The sequence below is a fragment of the Prionailurus bengalensis genome, chromosome B1, assembly GCF_016509475.1.
Source record: "Prionailurus bengalensis isolate Pbe53 chromosome B1, Fcat_Pben_1.1_paternal_pri, whole genome shotgun sequence".
Classification (NCBI taxonomy): domain Eukaryota; kingdom Metazoa; phylum Chordata; class Mammalia; order Carnivora; family Felidae; genus Prionailurus; species Prionailurus bengalensis.
This window is the reverse complement of record NC_057344.1, coordinates 198,473,895-198,500,280: the sequence shown is the minus strand read 5'-3', so window position 1 is coordinate 198,500,280 and position 26,386 is coordinate 198,473,895. Positions and strand designations below refer to the sequence as shown.

Below are 26,386 nucleotides of genomic sequence, written 5' to 3'. Positions count from 1 at the left end.
ATGGCTTAGGCAACAGAAATCTATTTTCTCATAGTTTCCAGAGACGGCCAAGTCCAAGATTGGATGTGCTAGGCATTCAGGTTTCTGGTGAGAACCCACTTCCTGGCTCTCAGTTGGCCACCTTCCTGCTGTGTGTTTACATGACAGAGAGAGACAGAGTGTGATCTCTCTCCTCCTCTTCTTACAAGGACACAGTTCTATTGGATTAGGGACCCACCCTTGTGACAACATTAAATCTTTATTACCTCCTAATGAGCCTTATTTCTAGACACAGTCACATTGGAGATGGTGGGGGGGGGGGGCAGGTAGAGCTTCAACATCTGAATGGTGGAGGGGGTCCCGATTCAATCCATAGTGAGGAGGGAGCAGGAGGAAGTTGGGAGAACCTATAGAATTCTATGGGGTCTGATGTCTGTGAAAGATGAGAAGAGAAGAAGACTTGATGAGGAGGAAGGATCTTTGTAGCACAGCTTCAGGGAAGATTTGGCTGAGCTAATAGGTGTACTTGGGCCAGTCTCCTACTGAAGGAGTCTTGCAACTCACTGGAACAGATGTGGAGTCTTCTGCCCTACTTGGCCATTGGGTTGGAAGTCGCCCAGGGAAAGTGTGCTCTTTCAGACATGGTAGTGCATTCGCGGGAACAGCAGCTGGGACTCTCAGCAAATTGTGCTTTCTACCGTGAAAGATCCAGACAGTACCTTTCCGTCGGTGCTGAAGGCATAGATGAGAAGGAGAAACCAATAATAGTGCCTAGCTCAAAAAACTCTTCGCAGGATTAAATGAGTTAATACAAAGCTCATGGCTTGGTGCCTGGCACACAGTGAGCACTTAATATATATCAGCTCCTATTAAAATGTACTTATCATGCACCCTGGTCTTTGGGTGAAACTTAAAGAGCTCCCATTACATATTCATCCCAGGTTGGGCTTGTTGACCATCAACGTCCCTTCACACCTCAATTAAATATACCATTGATTTTATTGCTTTGTAAAAAATCTTCAGAGGAACATCAACACGGATGCCAGAAAAGGTTATTGCTCTATAAAAGGGAAAAAGAACTCAATTTTCCTGGACTTGAGGCTAGTGACTGTAATATGCAATTGCACTTGTAATGGTTATTTGTGGGCTTCTAGTTTGGTTGAGGTACCCTAGCGTTACAAAGTCTCTGAATTAAATGGAACATTCTAAGCCATCTGGTCCAAACACCACCTCTGCTGAGGTTTCCCAAAGAAACGGTCCTTCGGCCTCTCTTCACAAGCAGCAGTGATGAAAAACAGAGTGTTTCACAAGGTCGGCTCCTTCTTTCTTGGACTGTAGTCAGCCTACCCTCAGTCTGGCTCTAGATGGTCTCTTCACTCTTCTCCACCCCATGCTTCTCTCCATGAGGCTGGTCTCTGCGGAATGTACTCTTGCTTCTAGTTGGATTGAGCCAATAGATTTAGGCAACATCCAGCAGGATACTGGTGGGTGGGAGGAGAGAAGTCAGGCTACCGGCTTCCTTGGTTCCTGCCCTAAGGGTAGTATAGGACAGGCAGGTCCCTGACTGAAGTCACTGCTCCTCTCAAAACAGTGGATGCTTGTAACCGTCTTATCCTGTCCTTTTCATTAATCCAAATGATCACACTGTTCTTCATACTTTGCCCACAGGCCCCCGCACCTTTGTAGTTAATCTATTTCCTACTGGTATTCTGCCATAGATGGTCCCTAACTGATAGAAAGTTCTCCGTTATCCAGGTGATGGAACCCCCCCTTGTCCCATGCCTTGCAGTCAGACAGAAGGGGTCTCACGCATCTGCCCAAATCGTATCCCTTCAAGCCCACAAGGACTAAGACCCCAACAGAGTCCTAAAAATCTGGACATGGCCACTTTCAAGTTGAGGCTTTTGTGACAAATATTTTGAGAGGCATTTTGTGAAAAATCAAATTTGAATGGAGCGTTTTCCCTACGTATGCTGCGCTGAGCTCAACATCTCTTGTATACCTTCCATTCAAAAACTTATCTGAGGCTTTTAACAACCTACTTATATTTTCAGTCCTTGCCACTCCTTAAGAAAACACACTCCTGTGTGCATAGCTTTGTGAGGCTACATGCTCTCTGAGTGTGTCGTATGAAGCACGATAGGCTTTAATTTGTCCTCAACTGACTGTGCTCAAGCTTCCTCTGAAGATGAATTATACATCTTTAATGTTATTCAATTTTTCATCTTAAACAACCAGTAAAAAATGGTAGGGAGGGGGATGTGGGGAAAAGGAGAAAGCAGAGAAAAGGAAAAAAAGGACAGAAGTGGATCTGATACTTGCAAAATATTAAATCAAAACCTAACCTACATCAGGGGTGCCTGAGTGGCTCTTGTCGGTTGAGCGTCCGACTTCCACTCAGCTCACGATCTCATGCGGGATCTCACGCGAGATTGGGTCCTGCGTCGGGCTCTGCGTTGTCAGTTCAGGGCATGCTTGAGATTCTCTCTCCCCCTCCCTCTGCCCCTCTCCTGACTTGCACTTTCTCTCTCTCTCTCTCTCTCTCTCTCTCTCTCTCAAAATAAATAAATAACCTTAAAAAAAATCTAACTTACATCAGTAAGGTCCTCTCAAAGTGCCTATGAAACGTTGGCCTGTGGTTTTTGAAAAGCATATGCATCTTGAGAATGTGAGATACAGAAAGAAGAGAGATTCTCCTCTTAACATCTCTCTTAAAAGCCACCTAATTAAGTTCCCTCACCTCGTTTTCTTTTCTCGGACATCTAGGACGCTTGAGGAACGACAGTCCATGTGAAGTGCTGTTCACACAGTCCAGCGTCTGATCACTGCTTAAGGAAGGATCATGTATACGTTGACTCGAGCACTGCCCCTGTAGAGCTGTGTGACTTCAAGTAGGCAACTCAACCTCTCTGAGCTTCACTTGTTTTATCTACTGAATTAAGATGTTACGTGAGCTCATTTCAGAGAGCTCCGTGATTGAGTGGTGTCAAAATCTATGAACCACAGTCCTAGATGTGACGGGGAGCTGTCGGACCCGCACCCTTCGTTCATTTAGGCCTTATCATGGAGAGGAAGAGAGTGATGCTTGAGCGGGGACAGGCTGAGCCCTCCATCTGGGCTCCTATGCCCGCTCTACCACCCACCACAACTTACCACGGAGAAATGGCGCGGAGACAGAACATACGTTATTTCTCTGCCGGCCTTTGCTCCACGCCCAGATAACAGGTCAGGAGTGTGTGCAGGGCACAGCTGAGTTGAAGAGCTGAGCCGGAGTAGGGGGGATTCAAAGACAGCAGACACATCAAACCCATAGCAGGTGCTTCACTGGGTTGTCCTGCAGCACTTTTTCCCATCTCAAGGCTTCGCACTTCACGTGTCTGGCTCCTTCTCACCCCTCAGAGCTCAGCCCACATCTCACTCCACCCCAGATGCCGTCGCTGGCACTGACGACCCTATACCCCTCCTCTACCATGACCACATCATCCCGGGATGCTGTCCGAGGAGCAGTGGTCACCCCTAAAATTGCGTGCGCGTGTATGCTCATCCTGTTTCCTGGGCCCCCAACTAGAATTCAAGCTCCACGAGATCTGGAATGCCTCTTTCCTGTTCATCATCGTGAACCAATACCTGCCGTGTACTATAGCTGCATGAATACGTGTCAAATGAATAAGCGAATGGGCTTCAGGAGAAAGCCCGACAGAAACAGGGTGCAGGACGGAAGTAGTCTGCAGAAGGGAGGAGATCATGAGCGATCCAGACGGTGACCTATAAAGTGGAGGAGAGGGGCAAGAGTGGTCTGTATGGAAGAATATTTTATCACTCATGTGGGTTAGCATCACCAGTGCATGGGAGTAATAAAAAGCAGACCTACTTTTACTTCCTTTCACTATTGGTTTTAAACTCTGGATAGACAATGTGCCCATCAGTGCCCACATCCAAGGCAGACTGTTCCCCCTGCCCTGCCCTTGGTACCACAGGATTCAGAAGCATGTCTGCTTCTAGATGGAGAGAAAGAAATATCCTCCCCCTTGGAGGACACGAGTATTTGTCTACTCTCTATTGGCTCTTGAAATATCCTCGCAGCAAACGTTTGTTGGTCACCCGCGATGAGCCCAGGGCTGCGTGAGGTAAAAGAGAGAGACAAGGCAACACAGGTTTTGTGCCTGGTTGGGGACTCCAGCCAACAATGACCGGGACACTGAATGATAAGGTCTGGACACACTTAAAAAGTGCTTCAGAGACGTTGTGAAGGTGTTTTCTACCTACGGGGTTAAATCCAAAAGGTGCGTATCAGCTGGCCTCTGAAAGTCACACAGGCCACTGTACCAAGAAGAGGAAAATGTTTCGAGCCAAAAAGGCCTAGAGGTGTGAAAAATTATGGTCTGTCTGGGAATCCCGGCTGGTGTATCTGCCACTCTCGTGGCTTGACATGCCGCTAAGTACGTGGAGGAGTAGAGAAAGGGGACAGGAGGGTACAGTCAGGCCAAGCTTGCAAAAAGCCTTGAGTGCTGCTTTCAAAAAGCAAAAAACAAAAAGCAAATTTGCCTTCCCTCAATGGTCAGCCAACAAGGTACGTAAGTGGGGAGGGATCTCCTGTGAAGCAGAACCCCATGTAAATGGCGGCCAGCCACGGAAGTGGAGCCCCGACGCCATCCACCTGCCTTCTGCATCTGTGTTCCTATCCCTTATTGACTGCCGTGTAGCTACACCTCAAATACCCATTCGTGTTTATTAATGAGAGTCTAGAGTACATCACAGGAGAGTGGCGTCTAAAAACTGGAGGTTGTTTAAAGGATGAGATTTCCGGGCGCCTGGGTGGCTCAGTCGGTTAAGCGTCCGACTTCGGCTCACGTCATGATCTCGCGGTCCGTGAGTTCGAGCCCCGCGTCGGGCTCTGTGCTGACTGCTCAGAGCCTGGAGCCTGTTTCAGATTCTGTGTCTCCCTCTCTCTCTCTGACCCTCCCCCATTCATGCTCTGTCTCTCTCTGTCTCAAAAATAAACGTTAAAAAAAAAATTAAAGGATGAGATTTCCAAGGAAAAACAAATTCCTCCACATTCGAACCCCTCTCAGTTCTACCAGCTCCCATGGCTTCGCAACAAGAGCGTAAGGGTTTTTAAACTCCAAGTGCTTCTTACGGGTTGAGGACCCAAGCTTGAGGTGTTCCCAACATTGACTGTTGGCCTCGTATGCCATGAATATGACAGGGTCTTGGGCAGGAAAGGTCCATTGTCTCTTGTGTAGTGCTAGTAAAATATATAACGTGCTATGATTACGCATACATCAAATGCAAATGTAAAACCTTGCTTTGCGAGCATAATTCGTCCTGGAAACACGCTTGTAATGCAAAGCACTCATATATCGAAGCGACTTCCAGGAACCATTGGCTCAGTTGTGACCATGTGACGTTCGGTGTCACGTACTACTCGTACTGCAAGACATCGCTCATTTATCGAGTTAAAATTCACTAGGAATGTTTGCTCGTCCTGCAGAACACTCGCAGAAACCAGTTACTGCGAGTTACAATCCAAATTACAAACCAGTTACGATCCAAGGTTTTACTGTATTAAAATGACGCACGTGCAGGCAAAGGGAGCAGAGCAGAGAGAAACGGAGGACAGATTCAGTGTCCTGTGATGGGGAGAATCTGCCGGAGAGAGAGACCTTCCTGGGCTCAAACCCCAGCTTCAATTTCCTCTCCTCCAAGGAGGCAATCAACGTCAAGGTTCACGGAGACAGAATACACCGAAGACGTCCGCTCTGCGTCCAAGCAAGGCCACGTATACATTTAGTTCAAAACGATAGTGCCATTGACGCCCCTGGCTTGATGGCAGGGTCCCGGTTCCTCTCATCCATGTCTTCCAGTTCTTTCCTCCATCCCCAACAGGAGCATGTCACATGCTCACAGTGAACAGCTGTCATCACTGCCCAGTGAGTTGCCTGCTTAAGCTCAGGATGTATCATACAACCCAAGGCATCTACAATGGCAGCGTCGCCGAATCTCAAAGGCTTGGTATCCAACCTTTGTTTCTAGCTCCCACAAATCTGCACAGCATCCAGGGACTTTGGCACAGTTGTCCCCTTGTAACTTGTCCCTGCTGCCCGTGCGGCTGGGGAGGAAAGGGGCTGGGATGTGTACACGGAGCTACCATTTCGTTGGACTGCAAAGAAGCCCTGTTCCGCCCACAGCCCCACCAAAAGATCTCATGACACCAGATCCTTCTGCTACTCTCCATGCCTCCTCTCCTGCACGCAAGTCTGAGAAAGGACTTTCAAGGACCATCTCCATTTCCCCAGCGGTAAGGTACAGTTTAGAGCACATCCTACATCCATTGCCCTCTGCCGGTCCCTGCCAGGCCCCACTGGGGACCAGGGCAGCGCCGACTTAGCCTCTCCCACTGCAATGACTGACTGATGTCCCGTATGAAATAAAAATGGCTTGTCCTCCCAAACCATTGCTAACCGCCTCCACTGAAACCCTCTGCAGGGCAGGGGTGACTTTTCTAGAACAAGATTTGCAAGTAGATGTGTCTCAGGACAGAGGGAGCCACGGCTGTGAAGAGATCCTCCAGTTTCCTCATCGAAGAGCATCCCAAAATGGTCACAGCTCTTCAGAGATCATTTTTCTGGTTCCTATCCAGGATGATGTAAAAAAAAAAAAAAAAAAGAAAGAAAGAAAGAAAGAAAAATCTAAGGTACTAATTTCAGCCAGAGCAGCCTGCGAGTTAAAATCTTGGCACGTGACAAAAAGAAAAAGAAGAAAGAAAGACAAAAGGGAAAAAAGAGAGGAGCATGGAGGAAGGAAGGGGGGAAGAGAAGGGCAGATAGGAAGAAGAACAGACAAAGCTCCCCTCTTTTTCTCACCTAGGAGAAGTCACAACATTCTGGAACTTGCCAGGACCTTAAAGAGGTCTAGTTCTGTGACCTTTACCGGGGAAGGAAATCTGAGCCTTGCAGAGGTGAAGGTATTGGTCTCAAATCACAGAGCTGGTGAAGAGCTGGGCCAAGACTTGGTGCCCTGCTGTTGTCTAGAGAAACACCAGCTCGGGTGAGTATCGCTTCCAGGCTGGAACCAAAGATTCCAGCCTCCCGTCTGTACAGAGGTACTTGGTTTCTGCGCTGAGAGGGAAGTGCTTGTCTGAGCCCCTGGCCACCAGCCAGAGAAGCAGGGCCCTGGAAAGGGTTCAAGGGGACCGCAGGAACGGGAGGCAGCCTCCTGGCTGGGAGGAGTCTTGGCTCCCCACCGAGGAGTGCAGAGGAATCCTGCACAGGAAACTATTAAGAAACCCCTCCAAGAGAGTAAACAAGTCCAAGTGTATAGGTGCCGGCTGAGGATGAAATACTGACGTGAACACAAAGTGGGTTCAATGTCTTTCTTTGTTACTTTCTTTTTTCTTCCTCCTTCCCTCCTCTTCTTCGCCCGTCCTTCCTCCCCTTCCTCCTCCCCTTGCCCCCTCCCCTTGCCCCCTTGCCCCGCCCCGCCCAGCTTTCTTCTTCTTCCTCCTCTTCCTCTTTCCTTCCCACCCCCCAAAGTGATTTATCTCTTCAGGTGTTCAAGCCCTAGCTGTCTAGAGATGCCAGCATCTATCTGCTTTCCCTGGAGTGTCGCACACAGACAGGGGGTGTGTGACTGAGGTCTTTGCCAATCCTTTGCGATGCCCTCCGGTCACTCAGCAGTAAGTTCGTGCCATTCTGAGTTCCGACCCTGTCCGCATCTGGCTGTGTGTCCTCGAGGAAGCTACTTGCCGTCTCTGCGCCTCACTTTCCAGAGCTGACCGCAGGGACAAAGCACAGACCGCAGGGAATCCTGAGGGTGATGTAGGAGATGAATCCAGTCACTCAAGTTCTTTGTCTCTTAGTGATCTTCAAAGTTGGCCTTCCTGTCCTCTCTGGTGTCAGTATCTATGCGCCTGATAAAAAAAGAAGAGCCATTTGTCCATTCATCAAGTATCGGCAGCATAAACCAGGCACTGTTGTAGGTCCCGAGGCTTCAGGAATGAACACAAAACACGAAATGCCAAACCCAGAGACTCGAACGCAGCAGCCAGACTCGGGCTGTGATTCAGCCACTAGGAGGCGCCCCCTCAATCCCATCAGGTAGGGGTACACTCTCCAGTTCCCCTCCTGAGATCCCAACTACAGAGCAAGTGTTTGATTACTCTGTGTGTTTCAGAAGAACCCGTGGCTCTTAAAGAAAAAAAAAAAGAAAAAATCATATTCCCTAAGCCCAGCCCCATTCTTGTAACTCAGCATCTGTCGGAAGTGGAGTCTACTTAGTTAAGCACTTTTTTTTTTCAACGTTTATTTATTTATTTTTTTTGGGACAGAGAGAGACAGAGCATGAATGGGGGAGGGGCAGAGAGAGGGAGACACAGAATCGGAAACAGGCTCCAGGCTCTGAGCCATCAGCCCAGAGCCCGACGCGGGGCTCGAACTCACGGACTGCGAGATCGTGACCTGGCTGAAGTCGGACACTTAACCGACTGCGCCACCCAGGCGCCCCTAATCACTTCTTTTTAATTCAAGTTAGTTAACCTACAGCATAGTCTTGGCTTCAGAAGCAGAACCACTGATTCACCACTTACATATAACACCCAGCGCTCAACCCAACAAGTGCCCTTCTTAATGCCCGTCACCCATTTAACCTACCCCCACCCACCCACCTCCCCTCCAGCAACCCTCAGTTTGTTCTCTGTATTTAAATGAGTCTTTTCTGGTTTGCCACCCTCTCTGTTTTTATCTTATTTTTTCCTTCCCTTCCCCTGTGTTCCTCTCTTGTGTTTCTCAAATCCTGCATATGCGTGAGATCATACGGTATTTGTCTTTCTCTGACCCACTGATTTCGCTTTGCATAATGCACTCTAGTTCCATCCATGTTGTTGCAGATGGCAAGATTTCATTCTTTTTGGTGGTCGAATAGTATTCCATTGTGTGTGTGTGTGTGTGTGTGTGTGTGTGTGTAGCACATCTTCATCCATTCGTCAGTCAATAGACATTTGGGCTCTTTCTGTATTTTGGCTATTGTTGTGAGTGCCGCTGTAAACATTGGAGTACATGTGCTCCTTGGTACCTTGTACGTATAAGGCATCATTAGAACACAGAAGGAGGAGGGGAGAGGGGATTTAAGAAAACCTTCAGGAATCTACTGAAGAATGGGGGCTGTGGCCAGTGGTAGGAGGGAGGCAAACGCAAGACCATCCATCAAGCCTTGGGTCAGATGTCCCCTGTCCTGTGATACCTTCCCCAATCCAGGTGACCACCATGCCCCCTATGGACCCTCTGTCTCTGTCCACCACTCTATCAGGGCTTGAAGATCCAACTGCAGTCTTCCTCTCCTTTCTGTCTCCTCCTCTGGGCCATGGCCTCCTCCAGAGCAGGAACTGTCTGAGCCATTGGTCCCCATTTTGATGTATATCAGAAGCCTCACGCAATGTGTCAGAAGAATGCCCAGAAGGACATACAGTAGGGTTTCAGGGTGCAGACTTAAAGACACAAACTGAAAAGGGGAGATGGGACATCTCCCAGGATGGCCTGGGAAAGGAAGAAAATGAGCGAAGACTGGCCTGACTTTACCTTTACCTGCTCCCATCTCTCAAATGGGCTGAGACTCAGAAAGAAGCCCCAAGCAGAAGAACTCCTTAAACCAAGGATTCTCTCCCAGCCACCTCCACTCGCAAAACAACTGCACTCCCTTCCAGAGGTCCCCGGGTGTGGCTGGGTGTGACCCTCCTTTTATCTTGTGTTCTAAACCTGAGGCCCTTCAAAGATCAAGAGTCTGCATCTTGGGGCCCATCAGAGATCGGCCCAAGCCCTGTGGGAGGCCCCATAACGGTCCCAAGATGTCCACACCTTGATCCCCCCAATCCCTGTGAATATGTCACCTTACCTGGCAAAGGGACTTTGCTGATGTGCTGAAGGTAAGAATTTTGAGACAGGGAGGTTACCTGGGTTACCAGGGTCACCCAATGTAATCACAAGGACCCTTTTAAAAGGAACACAGAGGTCTGAAGAAGACTGAGGTGATGTGGGACCACTGGCCAAGGAATGAAAACAGCCTCTAGAAGCGAAAAAAAAGACAGTTCCCCCGGAACCTCCCCACACTTTGACTTTAGCTCACTGATTCTGACTTTGGACTTCCAAGATCACGAAATGTAAGATCGTAAACGTGCATTGTCTAATGCCATCAGTTAAGTTTATGGTCATTTGTTTGTGTCCATAGAAAATGAATACAAGTGCCCTGCTAGATCTTTCGGGTTAACAGAAGCCCACTTGTAGGAGAAGATCCCATTCCTATACAAGGCAGGCATTCTGGGACTTCATTGTTATAAAAAAAAAAGTAGAAAAAATGACCCAAAGCTGGCCTGTGTGCATTGGCACCTAGTTTGTTTACTTCTTCATGGCAGGCTGAGACCCCTGAGCTCAAAAGCCCACTGGCCCCTAACACAAATTTTTACATATCCAGTTATTTTTAACAGCCAAACAAGCAGATTTTCAGCCCTGGGGACACTGCCTCCTTTGTGTTCTCAGGGAAAACCTCACCCAGCAACTGTTAGCCCTTGATAAGAGACCGCCCTGTAGTTACAAGTCCCCAGGCAGCTCCCGCCCTCCAGAGTTCTCTGACTCAGAGACTGCTGGCCATGCTGCTGAGCGACATCCTCCAGATTTGTAAGCCCCATTGGCTGAGTGACATCCCCTAGATTTGTAAGCCCCATTGGCTGAGTGACATCCCCTAGATTTGTAAGCCCCATTGAGATACCCCTCTCCCTCAAGGCTCCCCTGCCCTCCTCCCCCTCTGGATGGTGACCCCCTTGCCTATGCTGTGTGGACTCCCCTCCGGTGCTATCCTGTCCAAGTTCCACTCAGTAAATAATATTTTCCCTTGATCAGCCCCAAACCCCTCTCACCCTTTAAACCTAGAAGCATCTCTTAGGAGAAATGCCCCCCCCACCCGCCCACCCTCCCCCCCACCCAGGACTTCTTTTAAACTACTGAACTGTTATAGAAATCAAACTATAAACTCTAAGGTGTCAAATTCTCTCCTTACAAGACTGGGTGTATTTGCACAAGCAACTCTCTATGAAGTTAAACATAGAGCAGCCTCATTTCTAGTTCTACAGCTTTTTCGCACTCAGTATCTAAGAAGTTGGTTTATGAGACATAATGGTAGGTACTCAATCACTGCACCTATATGAATGATGGATAAAAAGCAAAAACAAACAAACAAAAACCTGGTATGTTAATGTGTCCCCCACTATTAATTTGTTCTTTCAGTTACTTTATTTTTTTCAGTTCCTTTTAACAGGCATTAATTAAGCACATCATTTGTTTTTGCTTACTACTGACCTCATCTTTTTAGCGTCTATTTCAAATAGTGTGGTGAGCTAAGCTCAACCCGTGATGGTAAATTTTTGTCAAACAGAACTGACAAGGCCAGGGGTTCATTTTCACCCTGGAAAGATCAGACGGATGATGCACATACCCTGCAGTTGTGACGCTGACCACTTCCCACATAGATTGGGAACAGCCTCATCTGGAGAGGCAATAACGTCCTTTGCAGGATGGAGAGAATGTGAAAACTCTGTACAGTCGCCGAAATGATAAGGATGGATGATTTATTTGGTTTGAAGCTAAGCCAGCCACGAGTTAGGAACACAGAAAGTGGGTGTAATTAGGTCTGCTTCACGTCAAGTATCATGTTTATTTCCCATTATAAACTGATAAATAATGTAGCAATTAGAAAGTGCAACTGTCAGTCAATGATTAGGCACAGAGTTAGCACTTTCCTGGAAGTCCTTCTGCATATATTGCAAATGAACCAAGAATGTGGTTGGGCTGGTTGCAATTAAATACAGGTAGTATAGAGCCTAAGGGTGCATTTTTGCCTTCTTATTTGGGTGTATGTATTTACGTATGTGTGTGTGTGTGTGCGTGCATGTGTGTGTGTGTGTGATAAAAATACAGCATGAAAGTTGACATGTTAACCTTTTTTAAGTGTACAATTGGAGATCATTAATTACATTCAAAATATATACCCGTCGCCCCTGTCTATTTCCAAAACTTTGTCATTACCTTGGCAGGGACTTGGCACTTATCAAGCAATGACTCTTCACTCCTTCTTCTCTCTCCAGCTCCTGAGAACCTCTACTTTACGTCTTGTTTCTATGAATTTGCCCATTCAAGATATTCCATGTAAGTGGAACCATACAGTATGTGTCGTTTTGGGTCTGGTTTATTCCAATTAGCACAATGTTTTCCAAGTTTGTCCACGTGGTAGCACGGGTCAGAACTTCCTTCCTTTTCCTGGCTGAATAGTGTTTCACTGTGTGGTGAGACCAGTCATCTTCTGATGAACACTTGAGTTGCTTCTGCCTTTTGGTGATTGTAAGATTGGAGTTTAATAAATAGATTGGCATGGCTAAACTATCCCCTGAACCTTAAAACTCTTCACGTTTCTTTTCCAAAGTTACCATAACCCCCCCTCCCCAGCAAGGTAAAAAAAATACTAATACTAAAAATAAATAGGACATTGTACATTGGGAAGTGGGAAAAACCAAATTTTAAAGGAGAAATTTTGGTAAAAATGAGAGAAATGGAAGCTCATTGAAAACTAGTCATTTTGGATCCTTGGAAAACAGGAGCCTTCTCTGCCAAAACAGGTACATTTCCAAACTATTTTATTTTTTAAATTCCCTTGAATCTGCATCTGTCATGTATAGAGAACAAAGAAACAAAGAGACCATTTTCTTCTTCATTATTTGAATATTTCAGGAAAATAAAAAGAGCTTTATGATCTGGGTAACTGTCTCAAAGATTGTGTTTGTTTGTCTATGGCTTGGATTTATATGCACATTTATGTTTAGAGGCACAGACAAACTCGCTGACTTTGGATGTGTTGGTTTTGAGGCTCATGATGAAAGGTAATGCTGAAGCTCTATTCTATTACCAACAGTGGGTTCTTATTCACAGACCCTTTGGATGGGTCCACAAAGGGTATATGAAAACAACATTGGGGGCGCCTGGGTGACTCTGTTGGTTAAGCCTCTGACTCTTTTCCACTCAGGTCATAATCTCGCAGGTTTTGAGTTCTAGCCCCCTGTCAGGCTCTGTGCTGACATGTGGGGCCTGCTTGGGATTCTCTCTTCCCCTCTCTCTCTGCCCAGCCCCCACTCGTGGGCGCGCATGCGTGTTTTTTCTCTCTCTCTCTCAAAATAAATAAACTCGAGGGAAAAAAAGGAGCAATGAATGTACATGTACTGAATGCTTACTCTGTCCCTGGATGGGATCACAGCTTTTGAGATGCACAATAATTCAGGAAACAAAATCTTATTCCCATTTAATACGTGAGCAAACTGACCCTCTGAGACGGTTAACCAAATTTGCCCAGAGTTAGCCACATTTTAAGTGATTATGTCAAGATTTAGAAACCCAGTGTTCTTACTGGGAAGCAGATAAGCAGATAAATAGAGGGGGAAAAAATGTAAATCACAGCTGAATTGGATACTTGAAGTGCAAATCAGACCTAGGTACAGTCTTTAATTGTGTGGAAAATGTAAATTGCTACTAAAGATAGAACTTCCAAATTAAGGCAAGTGGAAATGGAGTCTGCCATGCATTCTTTTTTAAATTCTGTATAAAGCTTTTTACATGCAGAGTTCAAGGTCCCAGCAGCATCCTCTCGCGCTGGACAAATGATCTAAGAGGTCTTGTAGGTTTGCCAGGGTTCTGACCTACATAGGACAAAGTTTTCCACGTTGATCCCAGTCCACAGTTTGCTCTAAGCATATTTTTTTTTTCTCGGATGGTTTGGCTGGGCTTTATCAAAATACAGAGAAAGAAGCTCAGTGTGCATGCCCGCACCCTACTTCTGGAACAAATGATTCATGCACAATCACTTCATCACCATCACCCACGATCAAAAGATTGAACTGAAAATAGTCAAATGCTTTAGGTCAAAATAGTTGAAATTACATAGCAGGCCCAAGGACTTACAGTAATGATAGCTTACATTAGTATAATGGACTCTAAGGTTCATGAAAGCTTACACCTATATTAATCTCCCTTTTAAGTATGACCAAAGATCCATTAGGTGGGTGTTCTGTCCATTTTATTGTCAAGGAGCAACCAAGTATGATAATGGGCCTCCAAAGAGGACCCACCCCCGAGGACCACACCCCTTATTATTTAGCTCCTTTTGTAGTCCTTTCCCACACCAAATCTGGGCTGGCCCTATTGAAACAATGGGATGTGGTAATAGTGTGGAACGTAACCCTTGCAACTTGGGCTTTGGTCTTCTGGAGCACGCACTCTTCGGGACAGCCAGCTGCCGTGTCAGAAGTCCCACCCATGACCCTAAGGCTGCCACCCTGCAAGGAAGCCCAAGCTGGCCACTCGGAGCGAAAATGATGCCTCGGCAGCCCCAGGGGATGTAGTTACCCCAACTGAGACATCGAACGTGCAGCAAAAGAAATCCCTTGGACATCCAACCCAGTCCAGCCTTCAGACAGTGTCAGTCCTAGCCACCACCTGACCACAGGTGAGCGTCCAAGCGGGACCTGCACAGCTGTTCCCAGACCACCCACAGAGATAGGGGAGAGAACAGATGGTGGCATTAAACCACTACATTTTGGGGTGGTTTCTTACATGGCCACGGGAACTGGAACACTTGGTCTGTTTAGCTTTGATTGCTTGTCCCACTGCACCAGAAACATGACTACGTGAGGTGGGTAACTTCCATGGATCACTATCAACTAGATATCCGTGTTACGCAAATGACTGTGGGAGGCACTATGGTCTGCCTGGGGAGCAAACTGTGTAGGTGGGGAGTTCGATGGGTGATTGGACAACAAGTATACAGTGTGGAAGGCACCAGGAAGTCGTTCTGAGTTCTCATCTGGTTTCTGCTATTAACTACGTGAGTGTGACCAGCGACTACCTCTCCACACCCTCACCTTCTTCATCCATAAAACAGGAAGATTGGCTTAAATAACCTCTAAGATCCCTTTGAACCGTATCGACAGATATCAACTGTTGTTTTTTTCTTTTTTTAACTCCAGTTTTGGGTAAGTTATCAAAAAGATGTAATTTCATTTTAATATATATGCACAAATGCAAACACATTCATGAGCTGGAAAAATCTGGAACCATGCAAACCAAAATGTTGGCAATGGTTTTCCCGGAATAGTCTCACTTGAAGGATCTGGTTGTCATACAACAGACACGTATCCCTTGGGTGACAAAAAAAAGCCCTGCATTGTGTTTGTTTTCGAGAGAGATTATAAAAAAGTGAGCGTGAGCCAAGATGGATGGCAAGAACATAGACTTGTCTTTGCCTTAGTTATCCACACGTAACAGATGACTACAAACTCAGCAGCTTAAACCAACCTACATGTAGCGCCTCGGTTTCCATGGGGCAGAGTTTGAACAAGCCCTAACGTCGCTTCGGTCTCACAGGCAACGCTCAATGCTTCAGCCAGGCTGCTTTGTCATGTGGAGCTTGGGGCCCTCCTCCAAGCTCACAGTCTGTTGGAAAACCCAGTTCTTTACAGAGGTGGGGCTGCGGGCTTTGTTTTCTTGCTGGATGTTGGCTGGCAGGGGTGGAGGGCATGGGCGGTGGGGTGGAGCCCTCTCAGGATGACTGGCCATCAGCGTCCCTTGCTACGCTGCCCCCTCCTAGGCCTCTCACAACATGGTAGGTGACATTTCCAAAGCCAGTAGGAGACTCTCTCTCCAGTCCACTGAGTTAGTCTCATATACCATATATGGTCCAATGTCACCATCTTTGCCATCTAAAGTAACCCAATTAAGAGAGTAAATATCTCATCTTATCTCAAGTCCTACAGACTTTCAAAGGGAGAGGACTATACAGGATGGGTCCAGCAAGGGCTGGGAGCATTGGGGAGCCATTTGTGAATTCTGCCTTTCGTGAATATAGTCTTATTGCTGAGATTTGTCTTAAGTTCCTGATCTCTGTTTTTGCCTTTTGGGTTCTAGCTGTTTCCATAGGCAGATAAGTTGGAGAAGAAAGTCTATTTTGCATTGAAAGAGAATGCAGCCTGGAGGGTAAGGATCGTAGCCCTGAAGATGGCCTATCCAGGGGACAAATCTGGCTCTACCATTTACTAGCCATGCGACGTCAACATTTCTGTGCCTTGGGTTCCCCATCAATAAAAGGCTAATAGTAGTACCCATCTCATAGGCCGATGTGAAGATTAAATGAGATAATACCTACCTAGCTTTTGAGTAAATACTCAGCTATTATCGCGTTAACCTCTACAGTGGATGACACCGATCATGAGAGTTGAGTTGCTTTTTAATATCAGAAGAGTGCTTACAGAATTATGATCTCTTTTATTTGCACATCGTCCGCTAACCAGGTAATACTCCAAGAATCTCTGTAAAGCAGGCATCGCTTGTCCTGTTTTACAGATAGGCACCACACATGAAGAGAAGTTAAGGAAATCACCCAGCATCACACACACACAGCTTTGGAAAAGGCTGAGCCAAACCCGTAAGTTCAGGTCTTCAGCATCCAAGGCTGGCGTTCTTTCCAGTGTACCGACATGAGAAAGTGGGATGAGGCTTGTTCTTCCTGACACCCAGTAGTAGAGTTCACATCCACGGGAAGAATCTAGGGAGTAGAGGTTTAGGTACAGGAAGCGTGCATTTTAAGAGCCAGGTTGGAGATGTCCTGGGTTGCCTTGGAGCACACTAGATTCTCCGTTAGTGCAACACAAGTATGGCATAGTGGAAAGAGCCTGGGCACTACAGTGAGCCATTCAGTGAGTACCTATCTGTAACTCCTGTGTCGAGCATGGGTCTTATTTGCTGGGGATATGATGGTCAGCAAAAGCACGGAGCTTGGATTATTTGCCCAGAGGTTTGTAAGGGTTAAATAAGATGGTATCTTGTGAAATGGTGTTCCGGGGAGGCAAGTCAGACCCCAAATCTGGGACGTGGTGGAGGGGGTTTTCCCATCCAACTGACTCCTGGAGTCGAGTTACAATTCAATCCACAAACAAGTCCTTCCTATCTACCCTGCGCCAGGCACTGTGCTTGGCAGGAGGGTGTCACAGTCAAGAGGAAGAGACATTCATGTGCCAGCTCCCAATGAAATATTTGACAAACAAGAGAAATGCGATGCCCTATAAGTAAGATGGAGAGATGCCTTCAGATTTGTGAGAACAAGGAGGTTTTCAGGAAGGTGCTGCTTAAGTTTGATATTGATGCATTAACACGATTTTCATAGTCGGAGAAGCCAAAAAAAAATAAGAGACTATCACTTGGTAACAGTTATATCTACTATTAAATTCAGCATTTTTATGTATCAGCCAAGAAAATGGACTCATTCCCTCTTGTCTGTTGTTTAATTGGAAGAACTATAATAAGCCTGTGGGTTGGTCATATTATGCACACGAAGTACAGAGAGAATAAAACATTTCTGCAAACTGACTGTCTTAGGTCGGGTGCCGTAGAAGCAAAGCCTTAGGATGGGGACTCCTGGATCCTTGGGCGAGTCACCTGTTGAGAAGAGGATTATGGAAGAAATGGGTAAGGCAATGAAGGGCACAGGACAAGGGAGGGAAAGAAGCTTCAGCAAAAGTGTGGTTTCGGGGGGCATCTGGGTGGCTCAGTTGGTTGAGTGTCCAACTTCGGCTCAGGTCATGATCTCATGGTTCATGAGTTCGAGCCCTGCATCTGGCTCACTGCTGTCGGCACAGAGCCTGCTTCGGATCCTCTGTCTCCCTCTCTCTGCCCTCCTCTGCTTGCACTCTCCCAATAAATAAATATTTAAGAAAACAAAGTGTGGAGTCAGAAGAAGCCTGGCCTGGGCCTGATACCACAAGGAGTTCTGGAACTTGCGTTGTACCACACGGGTTGTCCTGCCCCGAAGGTAGGAGGCTGGGCTGCCATCCCCCAACCCCACCCCCTCCCCACATCCATCAGTCATTAGTCATAAGCAACCACCAAGAAGGCAGGGAAGCTGGCTGAGCTCAACTCCCCAGGCACCTCCAGGTAAGGCAGCTCCTTCAACACAGGGGAAGCCTCCAGAAAGTGGTACAGGGTGAGCCCTGAGCATCCAATCCTTTTGGTAGGTGGAGGTGGGGATACTTCCCCCCCCTAGTGGGATCTGAATGGGGTACGAGCAGCAGTGGAAACAGTCCCACAGCCAGAAGCGTGTCGGGCTCAGACAGCCGCAGTGGGTGTCTGTGGACCGGCTCAAAACCCATTTTGGTGTCTCTCCTAAAATCCTAAATGCTTTTCACCACTGAGCCACATTCCCACAGAGTTTATAGTTTTTACCTACTTTAGCCCATTGAATACTCCCCCCCCCACCCCAAAACAGAATCAAGGAAATATCAGCCCACTTATATCGAGAAGGAAGTTGAGGTTCTGAGAATTTGAACCCAAGGTCACATCACATGTCCGATACTCGGTGAGGTCGGGACACCCACGGGCACAGCGCTCCTGGCTCTAAATGCTTTTTCTCTCGGGTGACCTAACGGGGACTTGGAGAAAAAGGAGTGAAGATCTCGATATGAGCACGAATGGAAGGACCAAGGCCATTTCCTACATCTAAATATTTCAGCCAAGCAACTCAAAGTTCCGGTGAGCGTTTGTACCTGTGGTTCTCACTCCTTGTTTGCCATTTGGAGAGCTCTGCTGGGGTTGCTCTGTGTTAGCGGGAAGGAGCCTGCTTTAGCATGGGCCCCTTGTATCAACTCCCCAGCCACTCTTTTTTATTTTTTTTAATTTTATTTATTTTGAGAGAGAGAGCACCAGAGCAAGGGAGCTGGGGTGCAGCAGAGAGAGACGGGGAGCCTGATGCGCGAACTCACGAACCATGGAATCCTGACCTGAGCCGAAATCGAGTCAGACGCTTAACCGACAGAGCCACCCAGGGGCCCCAGCCAGCCACTCTTTTGTTTGAGGACCTCCCGGTATCACCCTTTCTGTGCATCGTCACATCCTGAGGGCCCGTGATTTCTCTTACATGTTCTGCTCTGCGTAATAGACGGATGTTTGTGCCTTCCTTCTTCCTCCCTTCGCCCAAGATTTCACGGGCCACAGAGTAGTACAGCGAGGTCATCGGAGACTAAGTTCCAGTTGTAACAATCAGTTTCAGGCTCTGACATCCTGGGCAAGACCTTCAAGGTCTGAATTTGAGTTTTCCTCCTCTGTAAAAATAGCACAATGGTATTTCCTACTTCTTGGAACTGTTCTGTGGATTAGAAGCAACGCATTTAAAATACCAAGCACAGGGGCGCCTGAGTGGCTCAGTCGGTTGAGCGTCCGACTTCGGCTCAGGTCATGATCTCACGGTTTGTGAGTTTGAGCCCCGCGTCGGGCTCTGGGCTGACAGCTTGGAGCCTGGAGCCTGCTTCGGATTCTGTGTCTCCCTCTCTCTCTCTGCCCCTCCGCTGCTTGCACTCTGTCTCTTGCATTGTCTCAAAAAGAAACATCTTTAAAAAATTTTAAAAATAAAGAAAATACCAAGCACAGAGTGGGTGTGCAATAAATGAGAGTTATTTTTCTGGGACAGATACACCCGTGCAGGAGACTGAGCTACACGGGTGGCTGCAGAGAAAGCTTCTGCCGCTCGGAAAGCAGATGTCGAGGCCGTAAGTGCGTGATGCATAGTGAGCTGTCAATGTGTTTAAAGTCTGTTGCTCACCTCCCCTTCCTCTTTTCCCTTCCCCATCACCGCTGCCTGGATTCCTCAAGCTGCCCTTGTCCAAAATGCCTTGCTTTGGTTACGTCCATTGCCTTCCATGCTCCGGCTCCATAACAATCCTTCACAAAAGCTTTTCCTCGCAAAGACCAGGGTCCTGTGGCCCAGGAGTTAAGTGATTATGCCCTTTGGGGATGCTCCTTTTTCTCTTCCTCCTCCCGAGTAGTGGCATTTGGAGACACGCCTCTGCCATCTGTCTCTCGCCTTCTGTTGAGGACCGTCAACACCACGCTTCCCATCTCCGGGACCACGATACCCCCAGAGAGAGCGAACGAGGGCAGGTCCGTTTCTTACACCTGTTTCTTTCTCTCCATAACGGGGCCTGCTGACTCCTCCCAGGGATGTTCCCGAATGTTAGGAAAAAAGGCGGAACATACTGCATTGGCCAGTCCCCACACAGCTAGGTGTCCTTCTTCCTTCCTAGGCCCTCCATGCTTTTTATTTAAACCCACAACAGTTAATGACAATTAGTTCCTGTTGCACTGTCTGTTACGCTCCTGAGGCTTAATCCCATGCGAAGCACACAGTAGGTCTCAAAAGAAAAATCGAATTTTAGCGAACACCTGAATTCTTGGTGGTGATGTTGGATCCCACGCCTCTATACGGCAGTCACCCGGGGCTATGGACTCTGCGACATCTCCCTTTAGGTGAGTACTAGTTTCCCAGGATTCAAAGGGCAAGCCACCCTGTATTCAGAGGCACATCACCATTTTTGCTAGTTTAGCACATTTTTAGGCTGTGATCTGGTAGCTAAATACTGTCCACAGGATTCTGGTGCTGATTCCTGGAGGAAGGGAGGGGGCGGGGGCTGTCCTGACTCAAGTGCCGCGAATTTTCCAAATACAATGGCTGGGGCCTTGCTCAGCTGTTCCCAACTGCCTCTGGACGGCCCCACCTAGAGGCTTCCCGGGATCAGGGGCTCATCTGGCTCCTGGAGCATTGCATTTGTGCCCCTAGGAAGGCGGGCCCAGGTCCAGGGTGGGGCCTCCTCTGACTCTGGGAAGGCTCAGGTGAGATGGAAGGGCCCAGGCTACTGGAGTGATGGTTCCTTCCTCCTTGTACTTTCCAAACAACCAGGACCCCTGGCCCCTTGCCCATGGTAGACCTCCATGCTCAGTCAAGACCCCGCACCCAAATCAACAATTACTGAATTTGTACCTGCATATCCACCCCCTACCAGGAACTGTGCTGGCCTGAGCCCCTAGATCATGTCACCAACACTCAGTCCCTCCCTTCTACCCGTCACCTCTGGCCCCAACACTGCATGGCTTCAAGCATACCATCCCCATTAGGGTACAGGCTTCCATAGCTATTTTGCAAGAAAAAAACAAAACAAAACTCACACTGGAGTCTCCACATCGAATTCCTGGGCAATCTTGAAAACTCACAACCTCTCTGGATATCTCTACTCTTTAGTTCTTTATTTAAAATAAAATAAAAAAAAAGTCTTTATGTCTGAGAGAGAGAGAGAGAGAGAGAGAATAAGCCGGGGAGGGGCAGAGAGGGAGACACAGAATCTGAAGCCGACTCCAGGCCATCCACACAGAGCCTGATGTGGGGCTCTAACTCACGAACCACAAGATCATGACCTAAGCTGAAGTTGGATGCTCAGCCTCTGTACTCTTCAGTTTTTAATAGGTGTGAAAACAGCAAGATCCAGCAATGTGTTACAGAAGGAAGCCCTCTCTCCTTGCAAAGTACCCTGTCAAAGTGAAGTCGGCTATGAATATTTTGGCCACCCCCTCTGGGAGTTGGTTGTTTAATGGCAATCTTAATGGGTTCTGAAGAGGAAGGCGGTCTCTCCACTGTCCCTGCAGGGCCAGGGGTGGGGCAAGGGCCATGCTAAGGTCGGGCCAGGCTGCAGCTGCCACAGCTAATAAGGTGACTCACTTTCCTGATAACGCGGCTGAGAAAAGTGCAGGCTATCTCTTGTCCCTTTCCTTTGGCTCAGGCACACCTCTTGAGGTGGAAGACGTTTGGCACCAGGGAAGGAATGTGTCAGGTCAAGTCAGGAAGAGCTGTCTCTGAGCCTGGGCCTTTCCTTTGCAGTTCAGAAAGCCTAGAGTAGGAAAAAACCAAAACGCCCGAAATCTGTGCTTTGGCTCTCAGTGGACTCCACGCCTTGGCTTGGAGTCAACGTGACCTTGGCAAGTTCCTTGTCTTCCCTGGGCCTATTTCTTCCGCCTTGAACTCCTCGCCATAATAATTCCTACTTCCTGGGGCTGTTTGGGGGAGAACTTTCAAGGAGCGCTGATATAGAACGTCCATTTCACTCTGCTGCCTTAAATATAAACTTTGTCAGGAAACGGGTGTATTTTGCTTCTTTGTAGTTTTTGTTTTACATAATGATTATGTTTTCTTTTCCTAGTAAGAAAAAACAACCCACGTATTTAATCCTGTAAAAGGCTGACCGAATAAAGAGCGCATGAGAAAACCGGGACTGGGGGGTGGGGGGAGCTTGTGTGATCACATCCAACAGGCCAGCTGTTCAGAAGCAGAAGTGAAAGTGAAATCAGGCCTCTCTCCTGTAGGGACAGGTACAAGGACTTCTTCCTTACACATCGCCACCCGCATTGGGCGTTTCCTTTTGCAGTCGTGACCCTCGGGGTTTAAATCTCCCTTCCATTTAAGGATTACACACTCTGAGTTGAGTTTTAAAACACACACGTATTTCTGTCTCTGTGCGTACGGAATAGGCATCTATAAATGGATATTGATCATTCAGGAAATAGACGAAGCTTTCAACCTAAGCAAACGTCTACACCATTAGGCGGCTTTGTCACAGCACCTACAAGATGGGAACACGCACACTTTGCAACTTCTCTTTTCTGAGTTTCCGGAGACCCCTTGGCACATGGGGCCAAGCACACAGCCCCAAGACCATGCTGAAGGCCAACGGTTTAATCCCCTTTATTGTGTCGTTTTGCCCACTGCTGAGCTCAGAAACGGATGCAAGCACTCTTTGAGGCAGAGATGTGTAACGGGGAGCCTCTTGCGGGTATTAACGACTTTTCCAGTCTTAATATTGCTTTGTCCACGCGGAGTCTACGGGGGTTAAAAAAAAAAAAAATCCACACTCCAGAACCTGCTGTCAAGAATGGGCAAACCCGAAACCTCCAGAAAATAACAGGGGCTATCTCAGTGAAGACAGATCTCACAATGCAAGTAAAAAATAAATCTGATGGCCACAGCGAGACATTAAAAATTAAAAAGAACAATGAAGAAAAGAGAGGGCAAGAGAGAAGCATAATTGCCATGAAAAACATTTCTTTTTAAAGTAACAAAGGAATATATAGATCTTGCAACGAATATAACACAGACAGCTATTTTGAGTCGGGGCAAGTTAATCATATTCAAAAAAGACAGGGTCTCCAGATTTCTGTGGTTTTTTTTTTGTTGCTTTTTTTTTTTGCAGTGAAATAGTTTAGTTCCTTCATATAGAGACATATTACACAATGTTAACAACCATGAAAAACAATACAAAATGCCCTCAATTTACCAAGTAGAAAAATATAACTAGTATATATGGCAATTGTGAATCTAATACTGTACAGAAGTAATTTATGGACTTTACAAATAAATTATAGCTTAAATGCCCTTTTAAAATTCTTCTTTTTCTCTCTCTCCCCCAGACGTACACCAGAACTTACAACGGGAAAGGTTCCGAGCCTCACTTTATTGCTAATCAGTGCCAGTCAAATGTCCGGCCGACAAGCTCGAAGAATTTCTTATTTGGCTCGTGAAAGTATTCGTGCAGTTTACTGAGGAGTCTGGGGTCCACTCGGGGGTGCGCCCGGCCTTTGGACTCGTGCAAGCAGCGGTCCCGGCCGCTGTCCCGCAGGCAGTAAAAGCCCTTGGTTTTGTTAAAGTAGAAGTTCGAGGCGTTGATCTGCGGCGACAGCTTCAGGAACCGCTCGACCTTCTGGATCTCGGGGAAGGGGTCCCTGATGAGGCGGTCGCCGTCGACGATGTGGATGCGGCGCAGCGGGAAGAAGCGCAGCCAGTTGTGCAGGTGCACGTGGTAGAGGCTGCGGTTGAGCGCCTTGTAGCCCACGTTGAGCCGGCCGTCGCGCACCAGGAACTCCTCGATGGACGGGTAGGGCTTGCGCTTCTGCACGTGGTTGTAGAACACTTGGGTGTAGTCGGACAGCACGCGCTCGGACGGGTCGCGCAGGATGAGCAGCAGCCGGATGCCCGGGTTCATGCTGTGGACGCGCTCAGGCACTTTGGGCGACGTGAAGTACGCGGGGGTCTTCTCCACCGTGAGCTGCTGCGGGGACGAGAAGGGCATCTGGCCCCGGTACCAGCCCAGGCCTTGGCTGTAGTGCTCCTCCCAGTCGAAGAAGTGGACCTCGTTCTCGGCGGCCGCCACGTCGGGGTGCAGGCTGAGCATCTCCAGCAGCGCGCGCGTGCCGCCCTTGCGCACGCCGATGATGATGGTCTGCGGCAGCTGCTGCGCCGAGCCGTTGGGGGGCGCGCCGTCCCGGCCGTCGCCCTGGACGGTGGCCGCTCTGCGCGACAGCTCCGGCTGGCCCGGCTCGGCCCCGGGCGCGGCGGCGGCGGGGCGGGAAGGCACGGGCTGCAGCTGGGCCACCAGGAGCACGGCGCCCAGGAGCAGCGCCGCTGTGCTGGACACCATGGTGGCTTCACTGGGCCGGGCGCCGCTGGGTCATGAAGCGCTGCCGCGGGGAGAGCCTCCCGATCAGTGACACATGGGTGTCGCGGGCCGCCAGTTACTAGGAAACAAAGGGGGGAGATGTTAACCCCAAACGCACACAGGCCTTCGTGGAGCTGCCAATGCCGTGGGATCCCGGGCAAGGCGGTCACCTCCCTGGGGGCCCCCCCCCGGGCCCCCCCCCCCCGTTTCTTTACCCCGTAAGGCAGGGCCGGTGGCAAACACTTCCTGTCTAAGGGGCCGGATGGGAAAGGTTTTCGGTTTTGCGGGAGACAGGCTGGACGACGGCCCCAGGTATGCCCGTTTGGCTCCAGAGGCCACAGACAATTTGCAGAGGAATGGGTGTGGTTGTGCCCCAATGAAACTTCATTCACCGAGGCTGGAATCTGAATGTCGTTATCATTTTCATGCATCGCTTTTGAGTTTCTCAACAACTGTTTTCTACAATCTGTATGCTCAGCTCTCTGCACAGACACGGGGACAGATTTGGCCCTGCGGTCAGAGCTTGCCCAGCCTCTGCTGTAAAGGAAAGGGCCGGAAAGGTCTTTTGGACCTCAGCAAACATCAGTGAAATACCTCCTACCTGCCAGCCCCAGGCAGTGGAGCTGGTGATATAAAAGCAGACGCTGTTCCTGACCCTTGCCACCCCGCAGGGGCTCCTGATCTAATAGGGCAGGTGAACCTGTATGGAAGACTGAATGATTAGATCTGTTTTTTTTTTTTTTTAAGGTTTATTTTTGAGAAAGAGAGAGAGCGAGCAGGGAAAGGGCAGAACGAGAGGGAGAGAATCCCAACCAGGCTCTGTGCCGACAGCAGAAGCCTGGTACAGAGCTCGAACTCCCAAACTCCAACATCGTGACCTGAGCCGGACGCTCAACCGACTGAGCCACCCGGGGGCCCCGACTAGTCCCGATTCTTTTATGCCTCCTCTCTCTGCATCCAGCCTTACCGTGTGGGGTGGGGTGTGCTCCCCGACGATTTGATTTGGGTTTGGCCAACGGCCCGTGAGTGGAAATGACAACGTGCCGGCGGCCAGCCTAGGCCTTGAGAAGCTTTGCGTGTTGGCACTTGCCCTCTTGCTACTTCGGCCATGACCACGAGAAGAATGCGCCCCGGCCAGCCGCTGGGCCCCAGAGGATGATGGGAGACACGTGTAGCAGAGCCCCCACACCACTGCACCGTGCACAGCACAGCCGTCCTGGCTCGAGTGACAATGCATCACCGTGGCCGTAAGCCACGGACTTGTGGGGTGGTTGGTACCGCAGCATAAATTTGGCGGAGGCTCATTGGCATGACCTGGCTGCAGGCGTCAGTGCTGGATGTGCTCCGATTATAGTTTGCACAAGGCAGCGTGTGGACACGGGTCCGCTCATTTTGCCTGAAACGACTGGGGACGGCTTCCCGGGAGAGGAAGTGTTTGAAGCGAGCCCAGAGGGACAGACAGGTAGGCCGGCTGGAAAGAGCAAAGCTCCTTCCTGTGTGCAAGGCCGTTCTGCTCATCTAGTGGTTTTACGGTCTGCTCAGTTGATTGGCACCTTGACCCGACAGTTACAAGGTGGGAAGGAACGGCAGGTACCGAGAGGAGTCTTAGCCAAGGACACAAGAATTTAGTCCGCTGCAAAATTCATAGCCCCCATTCAAAACTCTGAACGCAGGGCCCTCTTTGCACAAACTGCCTGCCTTCTCTTCACCTGAGATTTATGACACTGAGGCACTGAAGTCCCACAAGTACACAGCCACTGCTGCGCGAAATGGCAAGGGGTTCCCCAAAACAAGAGGACTCATGTCCATGTTTCAGGGAGCTGATAAACAACAATCATCAAGAGGTGTCTGACCATCTTCCAGAAAGAGGGCATTGGAAGCTCTTGTCTGAACACAGTTAAGGAAGGGTTAGTGACAGGCCTGCCTTGGGGACTATGGGGATTATAGAGCCAGTTAAAGTGTTCTCCACCGAAAGGGTCCATCATCTTCTTTATGCCAGGTTTAAAATCCACTTTAAAAGTT

The 26,386-nt window shown here is 48.5% G+C and overlaps 1 protein-coding gene across 1 annotated transcript in view; it reads right to left on the bottom strand.

The window, feature by feature from the left end:
• Positions 1-22,593: 22,593 nt before the first annotated feature.
• Positions 22,594-26,386, bottom strand: part of HS3ST1 (heparan sulfate-glucosamine 3-sulfotransferase 1) — a 29,936-nt gene continuing 26,143 nt past the window's right edge. The window contains exon 2 of the mRNA XM_043572963.1: positions 22,594-24,443. Within this exon, the coding sequence (XP_043428898.1) occupies positions 23,393-24,346 (954 nt within the window). The 5' untranslated portion in view covers positions 24,347-24,443 and the 3' untranslated portion in view covers positions 22,594-23,392. The remainder of the gene's footprint in view (positions 24,444-26,386) is intronic.